Source organism: Ranitomeya variabilis, chromosome 2 (genome assembly GCF_051348905.1).
Source record: "Ranitomeya variabilis isolate aRanVar5 chromosome 2, aRanVar5.hap1, whole genome shotgun sequence".
Taxonomy (NCBI): Eukaryota; Metazoa; Chordata; class Amphibia; order Anura; family Dendrobatidae; genus Ranitomeya; species Ranitomeya variabilis.
In genome coordinates, this window is record NC_135233.1 from 855515629 (window position 1) to 855539723 (window position 24095).

Sequence of the window (24095 nt, forward strand, 5' to 3'; positions counted from 1 at the left end):
AAAAATAGCTGTGCCATTATAATGCCTCTGTATAAAAATATCTGACCAATGCTGTGCCTCTGAATTAATAATTGCCCCTCACCATATTCTCTGCAGAAAATATGACCCACACACTGTCCCTCTTGTGGTATATGCCCTCCACACTTCCCTCTTCTTTCCATACTGGAGCCCCTCTTCACACTTTCTTTTCACACAGGGTCCCACCTATAGGGCACAGTCTCTATACTGTGCCCCTTATCACACTCCTCCTCCTTGGCTTACTGTCCCCTCCTGGCTGTGCCCTTACACTGTCCCTCCATGCTACCCTCTACACACTACTCAATCTCTATTCTGTGCCCCCTCACAGTTTTCTCATACCGTACTGTCTCCTCACACTATTCCCCTCAAGTCTCCTCACACATTCCCGCTCGCTCCTCATGCAGTCTCCTCTCACAACACCCCTGCTAACCATACTGTGCTAACCATACTGTCTCCTCATTTAGTTACCCCTTCTCTCCATACTGCATCTTCACACTCCCTATACTGTGTTCGATCCCATCCCATCACCCTCGGTCCCCATACAGTGTCTGAAGCCATCACCCTGGGACCTTATATATATGCCCCCATCTCCTCATTTTCTTCTCATATTGTGTCCTCAAATTTCTTTCCCTTATTCCATGACATATTGTGTTCACACCCATCTCTTCCTCGTTCCCCAAACTGTATTCTCAAAACGTATTTCTTCCCCCTCCCCATATTGTGTCCACGGCCATCCCTTCCTCATTTCCCAGACAAATATTATATCTTTCCTCCTCTCAAACGGTGTCTTCAAATCTTATTTCTTCTGTCCCCCCAAAACTGTCCTTAAATCCTATTTCTTCTTCACCCACCCCCATTACAATAAATCTTCAGTGTCTTCAGCTCCACTGGATCACATGCCACCGTTCGTGCCTCGGCAGCACCGGCGAGTGACGTCAGCAGAGTGATCACGTCGCCCTGACCCAGTAGGGCTTCAATTGTACTCGCGTCTGAGAGAAGGAATCCTACGCAAACACAGGGAGAACATACAAATAAATTGTAGCAATCCAAAATAGAGAAAAAAGCAGCAACACTCCATTTACCGTGTCATAAAAACCTAAGTCCTTTATTTAAGAAAGCTTTTCAATCTGGATCCGTGGAAGCGTATTAAACGCGAAACAGCCGTAGTCCTGTTCTTTTGCCTGCATACCTGCATTCGTTCTGCCCTCAAAAACCTTGTCCGTGAAAAGCTTTCTTAAATAAAGGTCTTAGGTTTTTATGACACGGTAAACGGAGTGTTGCTGTGTTTTTCCAAGCAAGCACCTGCATCACCGTGATTTAACTCAGCAAAGTGTCGCTGACTCAGAGCCCACCTATTCCACCAGAAAGTAGACTGTTTCTTAGTGCCATTCTATTTTTTCCCTTTTTGGTCTATCTATACAAATTAATTGCAGATGTTGTCCGTGGTGGGATTTGAACATAGGACCCCAGTGCTGCAAGTCTTCATTGCTAACCAGTGAGTCAGCATACTACTCTGCTATATAGAATCCGACCTTTTCTCACCGTTGAAACTGCTAAGACTCTTACTGTCGCTCTTATTCATTCCCGTCTGGTCTACTGCAACTCTCTTCTGATCGGTCTCCCAATTACCAAACTTTCCCCTCTCCAATCCATCTTGAATGCTGCAGCCAGAGTCATATTTCTGTCCAGCCGCTTCACCGATGCCTCCATCTTGTGCCAGTCATTGCACTGGCTACCCATTCGCTACAGGATGCAGTACAAACTCATCTCTCTCACCCACAAAGCCCTCCACAGTTCTGCACCGCCTTATATCTCCTCTCTCATCTCTGTCTATCGCCCTACACGTGCCCTCCGTTCTACAAATGACCTAACATCCCCCGTAATCCGAACCTCGCACCTCCATCTCCAAGACTTCTCTTGTGCTGTGCCAGCTCTCTGGAATGCACTTCCCCAGACGATCAGACTGATACCTAGCCCCGACCTTTTCAAGCGCGCTTTAAAAACCCATCTCTTCAAACAAGCCCACCACATCAACTACTCAGTAAACTAACTTTGCCCTGTTCCCTCCTTCCAAATATTATTCTGAATCTGCACCCTACTATTCATCTGTCTCCACACCCTCCATACACATGATAACTGTACTTGATACTTGACTATTGCACTTAAACACACAGGCTGATGACCACCGGATCATGCAGCTTTGTATGAAAATCCCTATTTATCATAATTGCCAGACCTGAAACAACAAGCACTATTCACCTATTGTGTCCCCCCATTTCCTTATAGATTGTAAGCTTGCGAGCAGGGACCTCACTCCTAATGTCACTGTTTAAATTGTCTTAACTCGTACCGAATTTATTGTTTGTACATGTCCCTGCTTAATTGTAAAGTGCTGCGGAATATGTTGGCGCTATATAAATAAAAATTATTATTATTATTACTATTGTGGTAAAATAATTCAGAATAACTTGTAGTCCAGTCCAGTGGGTGGCCCTAATCGGTGATTGACAGCTAACTTTATATGTATAGTTATACAGGAGAAGCTGCCAATCACTAAATAGGACTGCCCACTAGACTGCTAATCTATAGAATGCACAAGAACTCCATGTTAGTCGCATTGGTCATGTGCGGCAAAATAAAAGATGGAAGTTCTGAAAAACTACTGCACATTAACGCAGTCTCCTGAAATTTGTATGTCTGTCATTACCATATGCTGCCCTCAAACTGGACAGCTAACAAGACTGACAAGTTCCCTAGTTTAATGCATCTCCTTTAAGTGTTTTTGGAAAGTTTTGGGCGAAGTACTCAGCTAAAAAAATATGGTTGCAGGAAGGAAATGTAGAATAAATTAAGGAAGAAAAAGAAGGCGATCTCTGCACAAGCAAACCAAAATATTAAAGTATCTATGGAGCAATGTTTATAGAGGCAGCTTTATCCCCTACTGAGCTTCAAAGAGGAAACTTCGGACATCTAATACACATTTAAGTATTGAGATCAATGACCTGAAAGTCATGGGTGAACCAATGAAACTGACGTTTTACAGACAATTGAACTTGACAAAGTCCACTATCCACTGTCCAGAGCAGAGTTTGGGGCAGCTGTGAGCGGCAGAGCGAGATCTGAGGGCAGCATCTGAATAATGGCGTCTGTAGAAGAGTTTAAGCCAGACCCCAGGTATAGTTATAGTCAGTAACAGACTGGGGTGCCAAGGGCCCACCAGTAAGATTGACTTTGGGGGGCCACTTTTCACCTGCATGCAAATATTACATTTGCCTCGTTCACAAATTTACCTATCCTTCTATATAATAGTAAACTGGGTAGTTTGGTTAATGAAGGATGATATGCTGCTTTTTTTATACAGAGTAAATTAAGTGAATTAAGCCAAGTATTGCTCATACAGTGGGTTTGGGGGCCCATAGCTACACAAGGGCCCACCGGGGGATTCCCCTGTTCCCCTATGGGCCAGTCCAAGCCTGGTTATAGTAACGTAGAGCTACAGATTACATTGCTGAGTGTTTGGAGAATTGCTGTTAGAAAATTAAAATCTACATTTCTCTTAGTAAATGTATATCGTGGATCATGCAGTATGGTTGGGATGATGTTACACATGACATTTTCTAAATTATATGCTCCCTTTTTTATATTATGCTTTAAATAATGCCTTGCAGATAAAAAAAGTAATTTCTTAATAACTATTGTTATTTCGGTCACCTCATTATGGTATCACATATTGATGCTGCACATGATAATTCAACAATCTAGGAGTCATCTTTGAGAAAGGCGTAAAAGGTTTCACATATAGCCCTAGAATGAAACAAATTGCCCATAGGCACCAATTGTATTGGGTCTGTGATTTCTCAGGTTAGGAAAACTAGAAAATCAGCAGATAGAATCTCAGTGGTTGTTATGGGCATATGCCCTACTGCCTTCACTGGTTTATATGTATCAGCCTGTGTATCTCATTTGACACCTTTTACATTTACTTAGTCTTTGTACCCTCCTAGGGTCTCGGTCAGACAAACATATTTTATACGCCTCTGTACTGTCCATCTTCAAAATGGAAAACTTACCAATGCAAGTCCATGCTGTAGTTCACATGAATAGTTTAAAACACAGACTGATAGTTTTTGTGTAAAAATCAAAGTACAGTACATCCTAGTCTGATCCTTTTATCAGATCAGCCTTGCCCTTTAAATTGAATGGGTGCTTTAATAAAAGGATGCCATACTGACACCATCTATATGACATCCAGTTTTTGTGTATCCTTTGCAATTATGATATAGAAAATTATAATTGGCCTATTTTTATATTTTACATTGTTAGTGATATCTATTATAAATTCTACAATAGCCCAGAAACCGGACAGTATAGTCCTCCATACAGTATTATGGGCATCACATAGCGCTCCATATAGAATAATGAGCCCTATACATTGCTCCATACAGTATTATGGGCACCATATAGTGCTCCATACAGAATAATGAGCCCCATATATTTCTCCATACAGTATTATGGGCACCACATAGTGCTCCAAACAGAATAATGAGCCCCATATAATGCTCCATACAGTATAATAAGCCACATATATTGCTCCATACAGTATAATGAGCCTCATATATTGCTCCATACAGTAATATGGGCACCACATAGTGCTCCAAACAGAATAATGAGCCCCATATAATGATTCATACAGTGTATTGAGCCACATATATTGCTAAATACAGTATAATGAGCCTCATATATTGCTCCATACAGTAATATGGGCACCACATATTGCTCCAAACAGAATAATGAGCCCCATGTTCTAGTATATGCTGGGCCCCATATAGTGCTCCAGTATATGATGGGTCCCATATAATGCACCACTATATTATTATTATTTATTTATATAGCACCATTAATTCCATGGTGCTGTACATGAGAAAGGGGTTACATACTGAGTTATAGATATCATTTACAGTAAACAAACTTACAATGACAGACTGGTACAGAGGGGAGAGGACCCTGTCCATGTGGACTTATATTCTACGGAATAATGGGGAAGAGACAGAAGGTCGAGGGTGCGGCAGCTCTGGTGGTGGTGAGGCGGCAGCTCGGGTGGTGGTGAGGTGGCAGCTCGGGTGGTGGTGAGGTAGTAGCTCGGGTGGTGGTGAGGCGGCAGAATGCTTATTGCAGGCTGTAGGCTTTCCTGAAGAGATGGGTTTTCAGGTTCTGTATGAAGGATCTGAGGGTGGTGGATAGCCGGACGTGTTGAGGCGTGGAATTCCAGAGGATGGGGGATATTCGGGAGAAATCTTGGAGGCGGTTGTGTGAGGAACGAATAAGTGTGGAGGAGAGTAGGAGGTCTTGGGAGGATCGAAGATTATGTGAGGGAAGATTTTGGTAGATTAGTTCAGAGATATAGGGAGGGGACAGGTTGTGGATGGCTTTGTAGATCAGTGTTGGTAGTTTGAACTGGATTCGTTGGGGAATTGGAAGGCAGTGGAGGGATTTGCAGAGGGGAGAAACAGGGGAGTAGCGAGGAGAGAGGTGGATTATCCAGGCAGCAGAATTGAGGACAGACTGGAGTGGTGCAAGAGAGTTAGCGGGGAGGCCACAGAGGAGGGTGTTGCAGTAATCTAGGGGGGAAATGATGAGGGCATGCACAAGAGTTTTATTAGATTGTGGGCTGAGGAAGGGATGGATTCTGGCAATGTTTTTGAGTTGGAAGCAACAGGAAGTGGCAAGAGTTTGGATGTGTGGTTTGAAGTACAGGGCAGAGTCGAGAGTTACCCCGAGGCAGAGGATTTCAGGTGCGGGAGAGAGCGTGATGCCGTTTACCATAATAGACAAGTCTGGTAGGGATGATACGCGAGATAAGGGAAAGATGATGAGTTCGGTTTTGTCTACATTGAGTTTTAGGAAGCGAGAGGTGAAGAAGGAGGATATGGCTGATAGACACTCCAGGATTCTGGACAGCAGAGAGGTGACATCTGGGCCAGAGAGGTAGATCTGAGTGTCGTCCACATACAGGTGGTACTGGACGCCATGGGACTTTATGAGTTGTCCTAGGCCAAGTGTATAGATGGGAAAAAGTAGGGGCCCTAGGACAGATCCTTGAGGGACTCCAACACATAGAGGGCAGGATGAGGAGGTAGTGTGGGAGTGGGAAACGCTACATGTGCGGTCTGGAAGGTATGAGGCAAACCAGGACAGGGCAAGGTCTTTGATGCCAAGGGAAGAAAGAATCTGTAGCAGTAGGCAGTGGTCGCCTGTGTCAAATGCAGAGGACAGGTCGAGAAGAAGGAGGATGGAGAACTATCTGTTAGTTTTGGCTGTGAGTAAGTCATTAGTAATTTTGGTCAGGGCAGTTTTGGTAGAGTGGTGGGGGCGGAAGCCAGATTGGAGGTTGTCAAGGACAGAGTTAGATGAGAGTTGGGAGGAAAGTTGAGCATGGACATGCTGCTCAAGGAGTTTTGAAGCAAACAGGAGCAGTGATATGGGGCGATAGATGGGCATAGCAATTGGGTCAAGGTTAGTTTTTTTGAGGATGGGTATGATGGTGGCATGTTTGAAGGCAGAGGGGAAGGTACCAGAAGATAGCGATAGGCTGAAAAGATGGGTTAGAGCTACAATGAGCATGTTAGTGAGGTTATATATGCTATATGCTGGGCCCCATATCATGCTCAGCTATATGATGGGCTCCATATAATGTTCCAGTATATAATAAGCCACATATAGTACTCCAGTATATAATGAGTTCCATATAATGCTCCAGTATATGCTGGGCCCCATATATTACTCCATATATAATGAGCCCCACATATTGCAACCATACATAATGGGCTACATATATTGCTCCAAACAGTATATGATGGGCCCCATATAATGCTCTATTCACAGTGGGCCCCATATAATGCTCCATACAGTATATGAAAGGCCCCACATATTGCTCCATATATAATGGGCCACATATAGTGATACGTACAGTATACGATGGGCCCCATATAGTGCTCTATTTACAATGGGCCCCATAAAATGCTCCACACAGTATTTGAAAGGCCCCATACACTGCTCCATATATAATGGAACCCATATAATCTTCCAGTATATGATGCGTCCCATATATTGCTCCAGTATGTGATGCGTCCCATATACTGCTCCATATATAATGGGCCCCATATAATTTTCCAGTATATGCTGGGCCCCATATAGTGCTCCAGCATATGCTGGGCCCCATATAATGCTCCAGTATATGCTAGGCTGCATATAATGCTTCAGGATATGATGGGCCCCATATAATGCTCCAGGATATGATGGGCCCCATATAATGCTCCAGTATACGATGGGCCCCATAAATTGCTCCAAACATTAAAAAAAGAAAATTAAATACTCACCTCTCCTTGCTGGCCGCTGCTATGCTACAGACTGCTCAGCGTCGGCATCTCCTGGCCTTCTGCATTGTGACTGGTCAAGCAGAGGGAGCACACTAGTCACGTCATCGTGCCCTCTGACCTGAACGTCACACAGTCAGGAGATGCGGAAGACGCTACAGCGGAGGACCGGGAAGAGGTAAGTATTGCATGTACCGGGGCCATGAGCAAGCAGGGGGGCCCCAGAGAGCACAGGTGTCCCCGATGGTGAATAGGCCCCCCGCCTGCTCAGGGCCCCGGTACTTGCTCACACTGGCCCTGTGTATAACATATAACAGATGCAATCTGAAAGTCATATGGATGTAAAGAAAATGGACATACATGTGGCATGCAAATGACAATGCGGATATAAAACTCTGCATATTCTGCATGAGAAGCAAACAATTTTTACACACGCTCGTCTGTACCCATCCTTCAGCTACATTCACATATTTGTCTCAATTTTTACATCCGTGTAAAACTTACGGTTATTCTCTCATTTGTCATCTGTATTGCATCTGTGTTACATCCAATATTTTCTTAACCGTTAACAATGGATTAGTGAATAAAGTAAAAAGAGCTGTCCTCTCTTTTTCATCTGTGCTTAATTTATCAACATAGACTTTATTGGCTGAGTCTGATCTGCTGAATGGATGAGAATAGGACATTCTTTGAGTCTCAGGGATCGGAATCACTGATCAGTTTTTAGAACAAAAATTGTGGATGAATCAATTAAACTCTATAGGTCAGTGTTCTGTTCGTTTTAAAAAAGGACAGCACATGGACTGTACAAAGGATTTCGGAATGTAACCTTAGGGTATGTTTCCACGGGGCGTAATCTCTGCGCTTTGGACGCAGCGGATACCCCGCTCTGCCCAAAGTGCCGCCCCCTGTTGTAAGAGCGGTGATTCAATGAACACATGCGGAATCACCACATCCTATAGATAGACTGTGTTATTTATCTTGCGGAGACTGAGCGTCTCCGCAAGATAAATAGACATGCTGCGGTCTGGAAAGACGCGCCACATGTGTGTATACACAGGGCCACTGGATGTGGCCCTGCACGCATAGTGGAGACGGGATTTCATAAAAACCTCTCCACTATGCTGTAACATCTGGATGCTGTGGATTGGACGATGTGGATGTACGCAGCACCCAATCTGCAGCAAATCCTGAATGTTTCCTGACCGTGGAAACATAGCCTTAGTTCACAAGGCCACAGAATGTGTTGCACCAGTCACATCCGCAAATTGTGCCTGCCCGCTATGGAGCTACCTGCTGTTTACATGCACTAGTCGGGTCTGTAATCATAAAATTCTCTTCAGCTGTATCATATTATTCAGAACAGAGCTGTAGAATGTCAATTATTAGAAGTTCTAAGCTTGCGTTCACACTATGCCATAGAGCAGTTTTTGGTCACCATCACAGTAAAAAATTACAATTTTGCAGACCTTTTTGCAATTTTTCTATTATTGTAGAAAACAACCGTACCGTGGCCGCATTGTGTAAAAGTAACATAAGGGTACGGGCATCGTCGGTGCGGCAGCAGAGCAGTGATAACTCTACCTGCGTCAAAACTAGGCAGCTATTTGCCATCACAGTGGGTGGTGTTTCCGTCACATGCATCGCTTACACCTTAGGGTAAGACCAGCTGATAAGCTGCAGAGACATGGCCGAGAACTGTGTCTTCGAGGTTACGCTGCGATTTTCGAATGACCTATTAAAAGAATATTTGATTTTTTATAAATCAGCTGCTTCAGATGCAAAACCACGTGGCTGACTGCAATAGACATGCGTTTTGCTTTTCCCCTGTAAAAATCAAAATTATACACTGCAAATTTGGTTTCAGAAATGTCTTTGTACCAATAATCTGAGTGGAGACTGATGACATCCATGAGTCTGTTGCCAAAACAACCTGTTAGATGAATGCAACTGATTTTTAGTCGAACACCTGAGGCTCTGGTAGAGCTGCTTGTTCTACCAGTTCATGTACATGTAGACACAGTAGGTTCGGTGCTTCCTTCTACTTTGCTTACTGGTTACATCATTGATTTCCATTGCAAATGGTAAAATGCAAACTACCATACGTGGGTGAGCGTCTACGTACGACTGTCTTTTACCACTGTTCTGTATGATATTGCTCCACTTCTCTTCTGATTTCCCTTTTTACAGGATTCCCAAGCAGCTGGTTTACTTCCTGATGAACAACTACAGTATACCGCCATCCTGCTTCTCCCTACCACCAACAGCCGCACGATTACCATACTGTAGGTCACCCAATGAAACGCAGCTTGAATATATGTATATACAATATTATATAAAATTAACCCCTTCTTGACATCTGTGCACATGTATAGCGGGGGGCTCACACCTCTGACAGCAGCATCTAGGTGGCTCGGTGTGGTGTGGGGTGCCAAAGCAGCCAGGAACCCACTGAAGGTCCCTGTTGCAGCCATCTTTTTACTATTATGAGATCATTAGTTTCACCCATATACTGCAATACTAAAGTACAAAAAAAATCACATAACCAGGGCTCAAGTCTCCTGGGGAAAAATAACATAATATAATTGGTAACATTATATCCGTAAAAGTCCAAAAAACTCCCCCTGAAATATCCAAATTGGTGTGGCCACCCCCCCCCCCCCTTCACCTCCTCGAAATGTAATATCAAAATTGTCAAACATTGTATGTACCGATAAAAAGTTACAGGTCTCAGAAATACAGTTTGGATATTATCTTCACCAGTAAAATAAAAAAAATATAAAAATACAAGTTTCCTATTGCTGACGTGAAGAATCATGTCGCCAGGTAACTTTTGCAGCAAAAGATGCAAATGGCAAGTGAACACAATGCAAATAAACAATGACGAATTACATTTTTTTTCACCCTACTTGGAATTTATTTCCTACTTTTCAATACTTCATATGGTGAAACTAATGTTGTCATTGATAACTACAACACACCTTACAGTAAACAACTCTTTATGACTTTGTCTCCAAAAAAGAAAAAAGATAAGGCTCTAGGAAGAAGGGGAGGAAGAAATGAAAGAGCAAAAACGAAAATTGGCCCCGACAGGATGGGGTTAATTGTAAGCTGTGTTAGGCCTCATTTAGATGTTTGTTTTTTACGTACTTGTTGAATCTGTTCTATAAGTGTTTTTCACGCGTGGAGCACGTACCCATTATTACCTATATTGATATTCACACGTCCCTGCTTCACTGCGTCTGCAACAAGATACGGAGACTTGTCAGTGTTTGGTCGGAGTCACGGATCACATTCAATTATACAATTCCTGGGTTTGTGATTTTCATGAATCTGTGTGCTGCCAGGTCGAAAAATCACAATGAGCAGAAGCTTTGAACCTTTTTATTTTTTGCATACCTGAAAATCACTGATGGTAAAAACAGACACTTTTACCAAACACCGATGAAAATCTCATCCAAGATCATTCTTTTTTTCCACATGTGGGAAATAGATGTCTGAATGAGGCCCCAGAGTGAGATTACCCTAACATTTGGGCAGTGGGTTCCTTAGAAAATAGATCACTGCAACGCCAATATAAGTCTGGAAAACTGTTTCTTTAGCGCCATCTATGGGTCACTACCTATAAGTCAATGTCCTCCTGACCTTTCAAACTGGCCACCAGCTCTCAAGAAAATCGGTATTAGTCTTACCGGTAATTATGTTTCCAGGAGTCCATACTGACAGCACCCAGGAGGACGTCCTCCTCCTCCTTGCTGGGACAGGAAACACACGAGAGTTCAAATATCCGGTACCTCCCACCGATCCTCAGTGTTGTAACAAGGACCAACTCATGGAATGATGCAAATAAAATTTTAATATTTGAAACTCAATACACAGAATATATATAACATAACTCTGAATATATATATGTAATTTATAATAGATATGGGAGGGAACTACCGGTGCTGTCAGTATGGACTCCTGGAAACATAATTACCGGTAAGACTAATACCGATTTTCCAGGACGTCCCTCCTGACAGCACCCAGGAGAAGTACCAGATCATCTCCTTAGGGTGGGACTACCGCTTGGAGGACTTTCCTCCCAAAAGCCGTGTGCTGACCAGACATAACATCAAGCTTATAATGTTTACAGAAAGTGTCTGTCCTGGCCCAAGAAGCGGCCTTACAGATCTGCTCTACGGTAGCTCCCGCACGCTCAGCCCAAGAGGCAGACACCCCCCGGGTAGAATGGGCTTTTAAACCTGGAGGAGGGGATAAACCCTCGGACTGATAGGCGTGAGAGATTACCGCAGTAATCCAACGGGCGATAGAGGCTCTAGAGGCTTTCTTACCCTTATTTTTTCCCCCAAATAAAATAAAAAGGTTAGAATCTATACGCCAGGAGTTCGTGGCCTGTAAATAATCTAACACTCCTTGCCTAACATCGAGAGATTGCAGAGCCCTTTCTTTCTCGTTGGAGGGGTTATTACAAAAGGAAGGGAGAATTATTTCTTGGTTCCTATTTTTTGTGGAAGCTACCTTTGGTACAAAAGCTGGGTCTAATTTCAGTATTAGGCTATCCTCCCTGATTTGTAGGTAGGGATCTCTGATACATAGCGCCTGAATTTCTCCAATTCTTTTAGCCGTGGTGATCGCAACCAAGAAGGCCATTTTCCGAGTGCGAATAGCTATCGGCATATCATCACCCGGAGTGTAAATACCTTTACATAGTGCTCTAAGAACAAGGTTAAGGTCCCAGGCTGGGGACAAGTGCCGGATGGTGGGACGCATTCTCTGGGTGGCCCGAATAAAGCGTATTATCCATGGGTGTGATGCTAAGGGGTAGTCTAGATAAGAACTTAACGCTGACACTTGTACTTTTAATGTGCTAGGTCGAAGCCCCGAGTTGAACCCTTTCTGCAGAAAGTCCAAGATAACAGGAATGTTCGGTGAGCCTGATACAACATCGGACCTGCCACTTTCTGAACAAAAACGTTTCCAAATCTTCCGGTATATGGCTGATGTAACCGGTTTCCTGCTGCTTTGTATAGTAGATATGACTTGGTCTGACAGGCCTTTGGACTTCAGGATGATCCTCTCAGGATCCAGGCTGAAAGACAGAGTCTGCTTGGATCTGGATGATAGACTGGACCTTGGTGGATGACTCTTCCGCTGGCAGGCAGAATGACTGGGTTGTCCATTGCTAGTGTTCCCAGCACTGGAAACCAACTCCTCTTTGGCCAATACGGAACTACTAGGATGACCGTTGTCTGATCCTCCTTGATCTTCCGAAGGACAGCTGGAATTAACGCCAACGGTGGGAAGGCGTATGAGAGGGAATGGTTCCATTTCTGACTCAGAGCATCTACCCCTTCTGGAAGATCCGATGGGTTCAGGGAGAAGAATCTTGGAGTCTTCGAGTTCCTTCTGCTTGCGAAGAGGTCGATGCTGGGAGTTCCCCAACGAAAGCATAGTTGCCGAAAAATGTTCTGGTCCAGTTCCCACTCTGTTGGACACAATTTTTGTCTGCTTAAGTAGTCTGCTACTATGTTCTGAGAACCTTCTAGGTGGATAGCTCTTAGGGAGAGTATAGTGTCTTCGGCCCAGCTGAAGATTTCTTCTGCTAAATCTTGCAGAGGTTGATATCTTGGTCCTCCTTGATGATTCAGGAATGAGACTGTCGTTACATTGTTGGAGAAAATTCTTACGTGCCGGTTTAGGAGGAAAGGGCGATTGTGTTTTAACGCCTGCCATACAGCGTACAGCTCTTTGTAATTTGATGATCTGTTCCTTATGCTTTCTGGCCACTTGCCTTGCAAGATTCTGCCCTGTAGATGAGCTCCCCAACCCCATGCACTGGCGTCTGTAGTGATAACTACATAGGGTGAGGAGATCCATAGAACGCCCACTTCTAGGTTTTTTGTGCGAGTCCACCAATGGAGGGATCTTCGAGTTGGACCCGTCAGCCTCAATGTAGCCTCTAGTGAAGATTTCCGGCGATCCCATACCGACAGGATTTGTCGTTGCAGACGTCTTGAGTGTGCCTGAGCCCACCTTACACATGGGATGCAAGCCGTCATAAGGCCGAGGACCTGCATAGCCATCCTTATAGAAGCTCGATGCTCCAGTAGGTACTTGACTCGATCTTGAATTATTCTTCTTTTGCCCTCCGGTAAGCAGGATATTCTGCGACTGGAGTCCAAAAGCACCCCTAGGTAGGTTACTCTTTGGTCTGGAAGAAGGCTGGACTTCTGCCGGTTTATTACCCAGCCTAGGTGTTCCATCGTTGCTATCGTTTGATTTCTGTGAACTTCCAAGATCTCCACTGAATCTGCTACTAAAAGGAAATCGTCCAGGTACGGGATTATTATGACTCCTTGTCTTCTCAGAAATGCCACCATTTCTGATATAAGCTTTGTAAAGATGCGAGGAGCAGAGGCCAGCCCGAAGGGAAGGCCCTGAAATTGGAAGTGGCAGGTCCGGGTTGGTAGTTTTACTGCGAACCTTAGCAGGTTTTGAGACATGGGATGTATTGGGACCTGGTAATAAGCCCTCTTTAGATCGATGGTACACATGACCGCGTTCTGATTTATTAGCTGAATCGCTGAGCGGATAGACTCCATGCGAAACCTTTTGTATCTCACCCAGACATTTAACGGCTTTAAGTTTATGATCGTGCGAGTGTCGCCCGATGGCCGTGAGATAGTGAATAGGGAGGAGTAGTGACCCGTTCCTATCTCTGAGTGAGGGACCGGAATGATTACTTCGGTTCTGAGCATGTTTTGTAAGTCTTTTAGAATGGCTGAATCTGCAGTGACGATAGTTGGTGTAATATACCTTTCTGGGGGAGGAGCGTAGAGTTCTATGTTGTATCCCCTGGAGACAATGCTGAGAACCCACTGATTCTGAGTGATCTGAGCCCAGTTTTCTGCGAACCTCCGAAGCCTCCCCCCGATGCCTGTGGCGTCATAGTGATTTATTCTTGTATGCAGGGTTAAAGAAGGAACCTCTGTTCCTGTAGCTCTGTCCACGGGAGCCTCTGAAGGATCCTCTACTGGCCCGACCCTGACCTTTAGGCTCAAACTGTTTCTTGGGAAAGAAGAAGCCTCTCCGAAAGGACTGAGGACGCTTATTTTTGTCCTCAGGAAATCCTTTCTTTTTATCACTGGCTGATTCAAGGATAGTGTCTAAAGTAGGTCCAAACGCTCTCTGTCCCGAGAATGGAATAGAGCAGAGTTTGGATTTAGAGGCGTTGTCGCCAGACCATGACCTCAACCACACAGCTCGCCTAGCTGCATTAGATAAGGAACTATTACGAGCTGCAAATCTAACTGATTCCGCTGTCATATCTGACAAGAAGGCCGTTGCCGATTTCATTAAAGGAAGGGAATTTAGTATATCTGCTCTAGGTGTCTTATTGGATAGCTGCTCTTCCAGCTGCCCCATCCATATGTACATTGACCTTGCCACAGAAGTGGCTGCAATGTTTGTTTTGATCAGGGCTGCGGAAGATTCCCAAGCCCTCTTAAGTAATATATCGGCCTTCCTGTCCATTGGGTCACGAAGGCTAGAGGAGTCCTCGAAGGGTATAGCAGTCTTCTTGGTGACCTTCGCAACCGGGACGTCGATTTTAGGGACCTCGTCCCATAACTTGGCTTCCTCAGAGTCAAATGGTAATCGACTTTTAAAGTCGCGGGATAGTACCAAACGGCGTTCGGCCTCCTTCCATTCCTCTAGGATCATGGCCTTGATATGCTCACTTATAGGAAATACAGTCAAATTTCGTGCCACTAGACCCCCGAACATCAAGTCCTGTCTGGACTGAGGTTTAGATGTATCTTCTATCTGCATAGTACTCCTAACAGCATGTACGAGTCCATCTGTTTCTTCAGATTGAAATAGATACTTCCTGGCTAATTCCTGATTCTCCACTATTTCACCTTCTTCCTCTGCGAGCGAATCCCTGAGTTCGGAATCTTCCTCCGATGAATAATCAGGTTCCCCCTGTATTTCCTCCCGCCTGGGACGCTTACGACCGGGTATGGGACTGGCGGGCCGAGACTGCGACAGGCTGGATATAGAGGCCTGTACCTCTTCCCTTATAAGGGATCTCATCTCGGAAAACAGGGTTGTCTGCTCATCTTTCATGACCTTGGAGGTACATGAGGCACAGAGGGTTTTGTTATAGGCTTCTGGGAGCTTAGCATGACATAAAGGACATCTGGCGCTCTTCATAGTAGCTTTTCCCGATCTTTTAACTGTAACCGTGGGAACAGCGGAGTTTCCCTTATCCTAGGTAATGTAAGATAGGGAGTAATAGGCGGGGAAATATGAGGAGGTTACGGGGCTTAGGTCGTACTGCTCCAGGCAGTCTTACCCTCTCCTCGTCGATTCTATCTTCCATCGTTGATCCTGGCAGCCGATCCTGGCAGACGGTGTGGCCACTGCAGATGCTGGATGCAAAGAACGTAGCGACCGCTCTGTACAGTGTGCTCCCATATGGAGCGTCTGCCTCCCCGCTGAAGCGAACGCCACCGGAAGTGACGTTCCACCGGCTCTGCCGATACCGGAAGTGACTCGGCTACCTTACACCCGGAAGCCTCGCCTGTCTGTAATCTCTCCGGGACTGCGTGCTCTGCAGAACGGAGGCCGGATCCTGCTGCGTCCTGAACCGAGAGCCTCCCCACCGGGAGGAGCGGTTCAATCCCGGAGTATCGTCCACTCCGGGCCTCTGGGGTAGAGGGACTCCCCTCCGGGGAGTTTCGACCCTGAGCTGCTTGACAGGGGGAAGGATTGGAAAACCGCTCGATCCCCCTGAGCTCGGTAAGCATGTGCTGCTTCTCTACGTGTGTCCCTCCGTGCAGGGACAGGAAAAACACTGAGGATCGGTGGGAGGTACCGGATATTTGAACTCTCGTGTGTTTCCTGTCCCAGCAAGGAGGAGGAGGACGTCCTCCTGGGTGCTGTCAGGAGGGACGTCCTGGAAAAACTTATTTCAGTAAATGTTTGCATTTCCATTAAAAATACAAATCTATACGCACTCATCTTGGGCCCCTTCATAGAGTAGGTTAGCACAATGTCAGTATTTTTAGGGTGTCTCAAATTTTCCATAACTTTGGCTACATTCATTAAGGGTTGTTCTTTACTGTACAGACCATATGACTGTAGCCTGTATCATGCTGCAGCCCGTCTAACCTTACGGCACCATCTATACCTTAACACCTCTTCTCCTGTTTTTAGTGGTGGATACCTTGCAGTTGAGCATTATGGGGATTCTCACCGTTCTTTCCATCATCTCAGTCATTATTTATCTGGAAGACGCTGTTTATATTCTAAAGAATGTGCAATGCCCAATGAAGAAGAGAACATCCCTGTGGAGCAGCGCCGCCCCAACGGTGAGAGCCTCAATAGCCGCTCATTTGACATGTTCATTTTGTGCAAATAGAATTACAGTTGTGTAAATGTTGAAGGGGTTGTCCACTACTTGGTCAAACCCTTCTGAATCCGTATGTTTGCCCCCCAGTAAAATAAGATTTGTACTCACCTCCGATGCCAACTCTGTTTTAGTGGTGTCGGAACCGTTTCTCCCGGGCTCACGTGACATTGTTACTTCACGTGATCCTTGCGGTCAGTCATCTGCCGCTTCACTCTCTCCTCCTTCTTTCACTTCCTCTGGACGTAGGTAAGTGATTGGTTCAAAGGTGGGGACAATGAAGAGGATGCTGATTGGCTCCAGGGATCATCTAATATATAAAGCTGAATGTGTGTGTGTGTGTGTGTATGTGTGTATGTATGTCCGGGACTGGCATCTGCACCGTCGCAGCTACAGCCACAAAATTTTACACAGTCACACGTATGGACCCCGAGAGCGTCATAGGCTATGTTGTGAGGCGAAATTTTAACCCCGTGCATTCCAATTCACCAAACAATTTTGCCCCTATCTACATAATGGGGAAAAAGTGAAAGGAAAAGTGTTGGAGGCAAATTGACAGCTGCCAGATGTGAACAAGGGGGACTTAAAGAATGAGAGCGATGGCGCCAAAGAGTATATACCGTACAGTTGCTAAGGTGGGGCCCCGACATGGGATACTCACCACACACGGGGATATGAACACACACAAAACGCGCCACACACTACCACATGCTTGAACACATATACCACCTTCAGCACACATTTCACCACACATACACCAACCTCACCACATAAAAGTCGAAACACAAAAGTCGCCACTCAAAACTCGCCACGCGCAAAATTCGCCACATGCAAAACTAGGCTCATGCAAAACCCGCCACAAGTGCAAAACTCACCTCATGGAAAACTCGCCACATGCAAAACTTGCACACGCGGAAAAATTGCCACATGCACAAAAGTTGCAACACATGCAAAAGTTGCTTCACACAAAACTTGCACATACTCAAAACGCACCACACATAAAACTCACCACGTGCAAAACTCGCCATGCGCAAAACTTGCTGCACACAACTTGCTACACTAACCTATCACATGCAACTCGAAACACAAAAAGTTGCTACACGCATGTCGCCACACAAAACTCATCTCACAAAAGTCGCTACATGCATGTCGCCACACGCAACTCAACACACACAACTTGACACATGAAACTCGCCCTAAAACACACACAAGTCTGGTATTATCCTTCAAAAATAAAAATCTGATTAATAAGCAGACAAACTACAAGAGCAACAAATGTACCATATAGGAAATACGGCAGCTGTTAGTCACATGACCTGTCTATTATGTGTATGTGTGAGCTAATATATACTGCCAGGGGGGAGGGCTTCTTGTTGGCTGGGGATTTATCAGGCTGCCAATTTAGCTTACAAATACTGAGGTATAAATACTGACCAAATAACGTGTGAACGAGGTCTAATACAGGAGATGACACACAGATATATACTATTTACAGGAGGAGATGACATACAGGTACATACTATATACAGGGGAGATGACACACAGGTATATACTATATACAGGAGGAGAGGACTTACAGGTATATACTATATACAGGAGGAGATGATATACAGGTATATACTATATATAGGAGGAGATGACATACAGGTATATACTATATACAGGAGGAGATGTCACACTGGTATATACTATATACAGGGGAAGATGACATACAGGTATATAGTATATAAATTAGGAGATGACACATAGGTATATACAGGAGGAGATGACATACAGCAGGTATATACTATATACAGGGAGAAGACATACAGGTATATACTATATACAGGAGATGACATACAGGTATATACTATATATAGAAGGAGATGACATACAGGTATATACTATATACAGAAGAGATGACATACAGGTATATACTATATACAGGAGGAGATGACACATACAGTAGGTATATACAATATACAGGATGAGATGACATACAGCAGGTATATACTATTTACAGGGGAGATGACATACAGTTTTATACTATATACAGGGGAGATGACATACAGGTATATACTATATACAGGGGAGATGACATACAGGTATATACTATATACAGGAGATGACATACAGGTGTATGCTATATATAAGGGAGATGACAAACATGTATATACTGAGGGGAAAATGAGAGGTGTGAGGTGAAAATGAAAAGGTGTGAGTGCAAAATGAGAGGAGTGAGGGAAAATAGTGGACTGATCAGAAAATGACAGATGTGAGGTCGAAATGACAAGTGTTAGGGGGGAATGAGAGGAGTGAGGGGGAAAATAAGAGGAATGAGGGGGAAAATTAGAGATGTGAGGGAGAAAATGAGAGAAGTGAAGGGGAAAATGAGAGGGGTCATGGGAAAATAAGAGACGTGAGGTGCTATAACTAACCACAGATATTTACTATGCCCAGGCAACGCTGGGCTCTTCAGCTAGTATGACATAACAATGTGATACGAGCCCCGAGACAGTACTGATAATGCTGGAATGGCGCTGACACCAGAGTGTAAGTAAACATACAGATTGAGAAGGGGCTGCCCAAGTAGTGAACAACACCTTTAATTCAAATGCAAACAATTTAGTTTTCATTTTTTAATTAATCAACTTTTTCACCAGCATGATCGATTATTAACAAAATAGCTATAGAAACAGAAAAATGCTGGCTCTTTCTCCCACTTGCTGCTTAGTGACCTCTGCACCTCACAGAGCATGCCCACAACACTGACATATACATTAATGAGCTGTTTTCTATTGTCCATGTAACTTCTGTAAAATAAATCTCTGATGCTCCTGTTACAAAATAGGTAAGATAGTTTTCATCTTAGTTAAAGAAGATAGAATAAAATATACACAATCAGAAAGTAAGCAACAATTAATAAAAAGGGTAATATAAATAGTAAACAGCATATACATTAACATATTATATATGTTGCTTGCTGTAATGCGGTGCCCCAGGGTCCTGGTCGTCGCAGTGGTATTGCTTTCCTTTCGGGGAGAGTGATGCTATGCTTGAAGGCAAAGAAGGATAACTGCATCCAGGTATCACAAACATGCAACACATTTCACACTCCATACCACCAGGGGGAGCTTCTGCTCCTATTTATTAGGTCACTCCCCACATATATATAACTGGTAGTCTGTAGGGAAAGGTAGTTCAGTTCCCGGCAGAGCTCCAGACAGGAGTTCTGTGAGCTCCAGATCAGAGTCTGAGGAGGACAGAGGGTCAAAGGAGCTGTGCATGCCCTCAGAGCTGCAGCTCCCAGAAAGAGACATTGAAAGGCAGAACTGTATTGCAGCGAGCGTGAAGGAAGTCGAAGCAAAGGAGAGGATACCAGAAGGGGACTAGCCCTGCTCAAGCTGTCTCCCTCTGAGGCGCAAAATCCCGGTTGCCAGAACACCAAGGGAGTAAGGACCTCTACGCCTTATTTCAGAGACCGGCAGGACAGCTAATTCCACGTTACCTGTCCGACCTATAACCAGGAGGCACGGTGACACCCCACAGAGCCGGGTTATCTAAGAGACCCTATAAACAGGCTCAAGTCACTAGTCATACGGGTTTTGTCCTATCCTATATGGGGGACAGAGAGAGAGAAGAACACCACATCTGTGAGACCCTTATGTGAAGCCATAGGCAGTAAGGGACTACACCACTGCAGCGCAAGGGAAGGCTACTGATTTCCACCTGGACAAGGGGACTCTAGACTTGCCTCCAAACCGGCCGGACTCTGCCTGCCCTGTGATCTGGTGCTCTGGACTGTGGATGCTGAAGTCTACAGTAAAGGTAAAGAGACTGCAACCTTGTGTCCTCGTTCTTTACTGTGCCTCTCACCATACCACCATCTACACACTGGGAAGCCCTGGGGACATACTTCACCTGTGGGAAGGTATACCATCTAGCTGCCATAACAGCACCCCAACGGACCCCTTAAAGCAGTGTCGGTCACCCTGATTGAATACTACAGGTGGTGTCACGAACATTCCCCTTAAAGACCTTTCCCTTTTACACGGACACCCCAGGGCCACGGACCGGGTCAGCCACCGTGACATCCCCCTGTTAACCGCAGTACCCGGTACTGAGTATCCCACGGCCCCTGGGAGCGATCCAACAGTTTTGATAAAATCAGCAGGAGATTATCACTAAAGGACTAGTAAACCTGCAAACCTGCGTTCACAAGCTCTGTATAACCAGGCCCCCATCACTGATTAGTAGCTTTCTGCATATGCACAGTGCACACAGAAATCTGTCCATTAGGTGGGGGAGGGGTTATACAGAGCTCAGCATTCCGTGAACTGGTAAATTTGCAGCAGATTAAACAGTGATTTTATCAAAACTGCCACAGGCACCCCAGCAAGGAATACATTGCTGGTATCAGGGTCTCTGCTGCTTCAATAAGCTTCCCTCAAATGGGGAAGCAATAATCTGGTGACAGATTCCCTTTAAAATTCAGTATTGATTCTTTCTGACATGTTTCGCCATAGCTTGGCATCATCAAGGGAAGTAAGCTAGCCACTGGAAAAAGATGTATAGCCTGTGCCTAACGGCAGATGTGTTCATACAATTTAATAAAGAGTACTGATAAAATCTTCTTAGCATTATGCTGCAGCAAATGCAAACTCCTACTCCAAAGTATATGCACATGCTAATTTTCCTGTCTCCTGGACTGATTGATTGTGAAGTATCATATGGTTTGGGCACAGTATTAGGCTGCTGTCACACTAGCAGTATTTGGTCAGTATTTTACATCAGTATTTGTAAGCCAAAACCAGGAGTGGAACAATTAGAGAAAAAGTATAATAGAAACATATGCACCACTTCTGCATTTATCACCCACTCCTGGTTTTGGCTTACAAATACTGATGTAAAATACTGACCAAATACTGCTAGTGTGACGGCAGCCTTAGGCTAGTTTCACATTTGCGTTAGAATCTGCAGCGTTTAATCCGCATCCGCAAGTGCAGGAAAAAACGCATCGAAACACGTACAAACGCGGCGTTTTTTAGACGCACGCGGGAACGCATGCGGTTAAAAAAACGCAGCGTTTGCACGCTTTTCTATGCGTTTTTTCCTGCGTTTGCGTTTCTGGTGCGCATGGTGACAAATTTTACAGGAGAAAAATCTAGATAACCAGACACCGCCAATGGGACTACAGAGGGCGTGTATTATGGGATCTCTATATATAAACCCAAGGACTGCTGAAATCTTAACAGTGTGCTACTGTATCCTGTGTCATGATGGATCTTCGCATGGAGAGCTTTTATTTCAACCGGGATTTAAGCATCAAGCTGTTTCTTGCCTGTGCGTTTGCTTGGGAGCAAAACAGAAATCGCAAAAGATGGAGAAGGAGACAACGTAGGTGTTTTTAGAGACACCCCATTATTGAATTACGTGAGAGACGTGGAGCCTATCACACGCTGTATGGCGAGCTTAATGCCAACCCGGAGAAATTCCCGGAATATACCCGGATCTCGCAAGACTCTTTCTGGGATTTGCTTGCTCGTGTCTTAGGAGCCATACGGAGACAGGACACCCAGCTCCGTAGAGCGATTCCACCAGAGGAACGTCTGCTGGTTACATTAAGGTACGTAACAAATCTAAACAAATGTCAGTGCTAATTTTGGGTGTTCTGACATGTTTTTTTTTGTATTTTCCTTTATGACTTTAGCATAACAACACCATAAATAGAATTGATTGCAATTTTTTTTTTTTTTCTTCCAGATTTCTGGCAACCGGAGAGAGTTTATCATCCCTCCACTTCCAATACCAGCTTGGAATTTCCACCCTGTCCGGAATAGTTGCGGACACCTGCCGGGCTTTGTGGATTGTACTCCGGGATGAGTTTATACCCCTACCCACCTTGGACATGTGGATTGGAATTGCGGAAAAATTCTGGAGTGTGTGTGATTTCCCCAACTGTTTGGGAGCGGTTGATGGAAAGCACATCTTCATTATCAAACCAGCCAGAACAGGATCAGAGTACTTCAATTATAAAAAATATTTTTCGGTTGTGCTCATGGCAATAGCCGATGCGGACTGTCGCTTCATCGCCGTGGACATTGGATATTTTGGCCATGGCAACGATTCACAGACTTTTAAGAACTCTGATATGGGCCACCGTGTGTATGGCAAAAATTTTAATTTTCCACGGCCACGACCTCTCCCCAACACTCAAGGTCCACCAATGCCATTTGTTATGGTTGGTGATGAGGCCTTTCAGATGTGTGAAAACCTACTGAAGCCATATTCCAGCTGGGACTTGAACCACACTAAAAGGATTTTTAACTACAGACTGACCAGGGACCGAAGAACAGTAGAGTGTACCTTAGGGATTCTTGTCTCAAAATGGCGCATTCTTGCATCAGCCATTAATCTAAAAATGGAGACAGTTGACGAGGTGGTCAAAGCCTGTGTGGTTCTGCACAATTACATAATGGCTAAGGAGCGGCCCAACATTGAACTGGATGAACCAGTTGGAAACCCATTGCCAGATTACCAGCATCACCCACTGCGGTCAACAGCTGAAGTTGGCCACATACGGAACCAATTTGCTGCCTTTTTTGATTCGGATATTGGACGTGTGTCATGGCAGGACAATGTTGTGTAAATGTCCTTTTGGGATTTTATCTGTACCAGTTATTTTCTTAAATGTTACAAATATTTCTCGTTAATAAACTTTATTTTTTGTTGTCTTGACCGTGTTTTCTATGTCTTTCCTCTACAAACCCAGGTTGTCCTCACACTAGCAGTATTTGGTCTGTATTTAATATCAGTATTTGTAATCCAAAACCAGGAGTGGGTGATAAAGGCTGAGGTGCTAGAAAATACTGACCACATACTGCTAGTGTGACGGCAGCCATGTTGTTAGTGGTAAGGTTGTTGACATCATTGCGTCCTGATTCTGTTCTGCAGTATCCATTGAACACAGACTGAAGAGACAATGGCTGTCATACAAAACAGATCTATACTCATCAAGTCAGGTGTCAGAAATAATGAATTCATGATGCACATATAACAGCCTCATGCATTCACTATTTCTGACACATGTCCAGGTGAGCATAGATATGCCTTGTATGACCACCATCGTCCCTTCACTTTGTGTGAAATAGATTACGTACACAGAAGAGAAAATTGAGGTTATACAAGGCAGTTCTCTACTCTCAAGGTCAGGTGTCCTAACTAATGAGTTTTTGGACCTGTTTAGTATAGTTCTGCATTGTATTTCCGCCATTTTCTCTGCAGTCTGCAACACTAGTCACAGACTAAGC

At 44.5% G+C, this 24095-nt stretch overlaps 1 protein-coding gene across 1 annotated transcript in view; it reads left to right on the forward strand.

Moving 5' to 3' along the window:
• Nucleotides 1-3094: 3094 nt before the first annotated feature.
• SLC51A (solute carrier family 51 member A) overlaps nucleotides 3095-24095 on the forward strand; it is a 79937-nt gene continuing 58936 nt past the window's right edge. Inside the window, exons 1-3 of the mRNA XM_077290243.1 lie at nucleotides 3095-3192; nucleotides 9582-9676; nucleotides 16614-16768. Of these exons, the coding sequence (XP_077146358.1) occupies nucleotides 3158-3192; nucleotides 9582-9676; nucleotides 16614-16768 (285 nt within the window). The 5' untranslated portion in view covers nucleotides 3095-3157. The remainder of the gene's footprint in view (nucleotides 3193-9581; nucleotides 9677-16613; nucleotides 16769-24095) is intronic.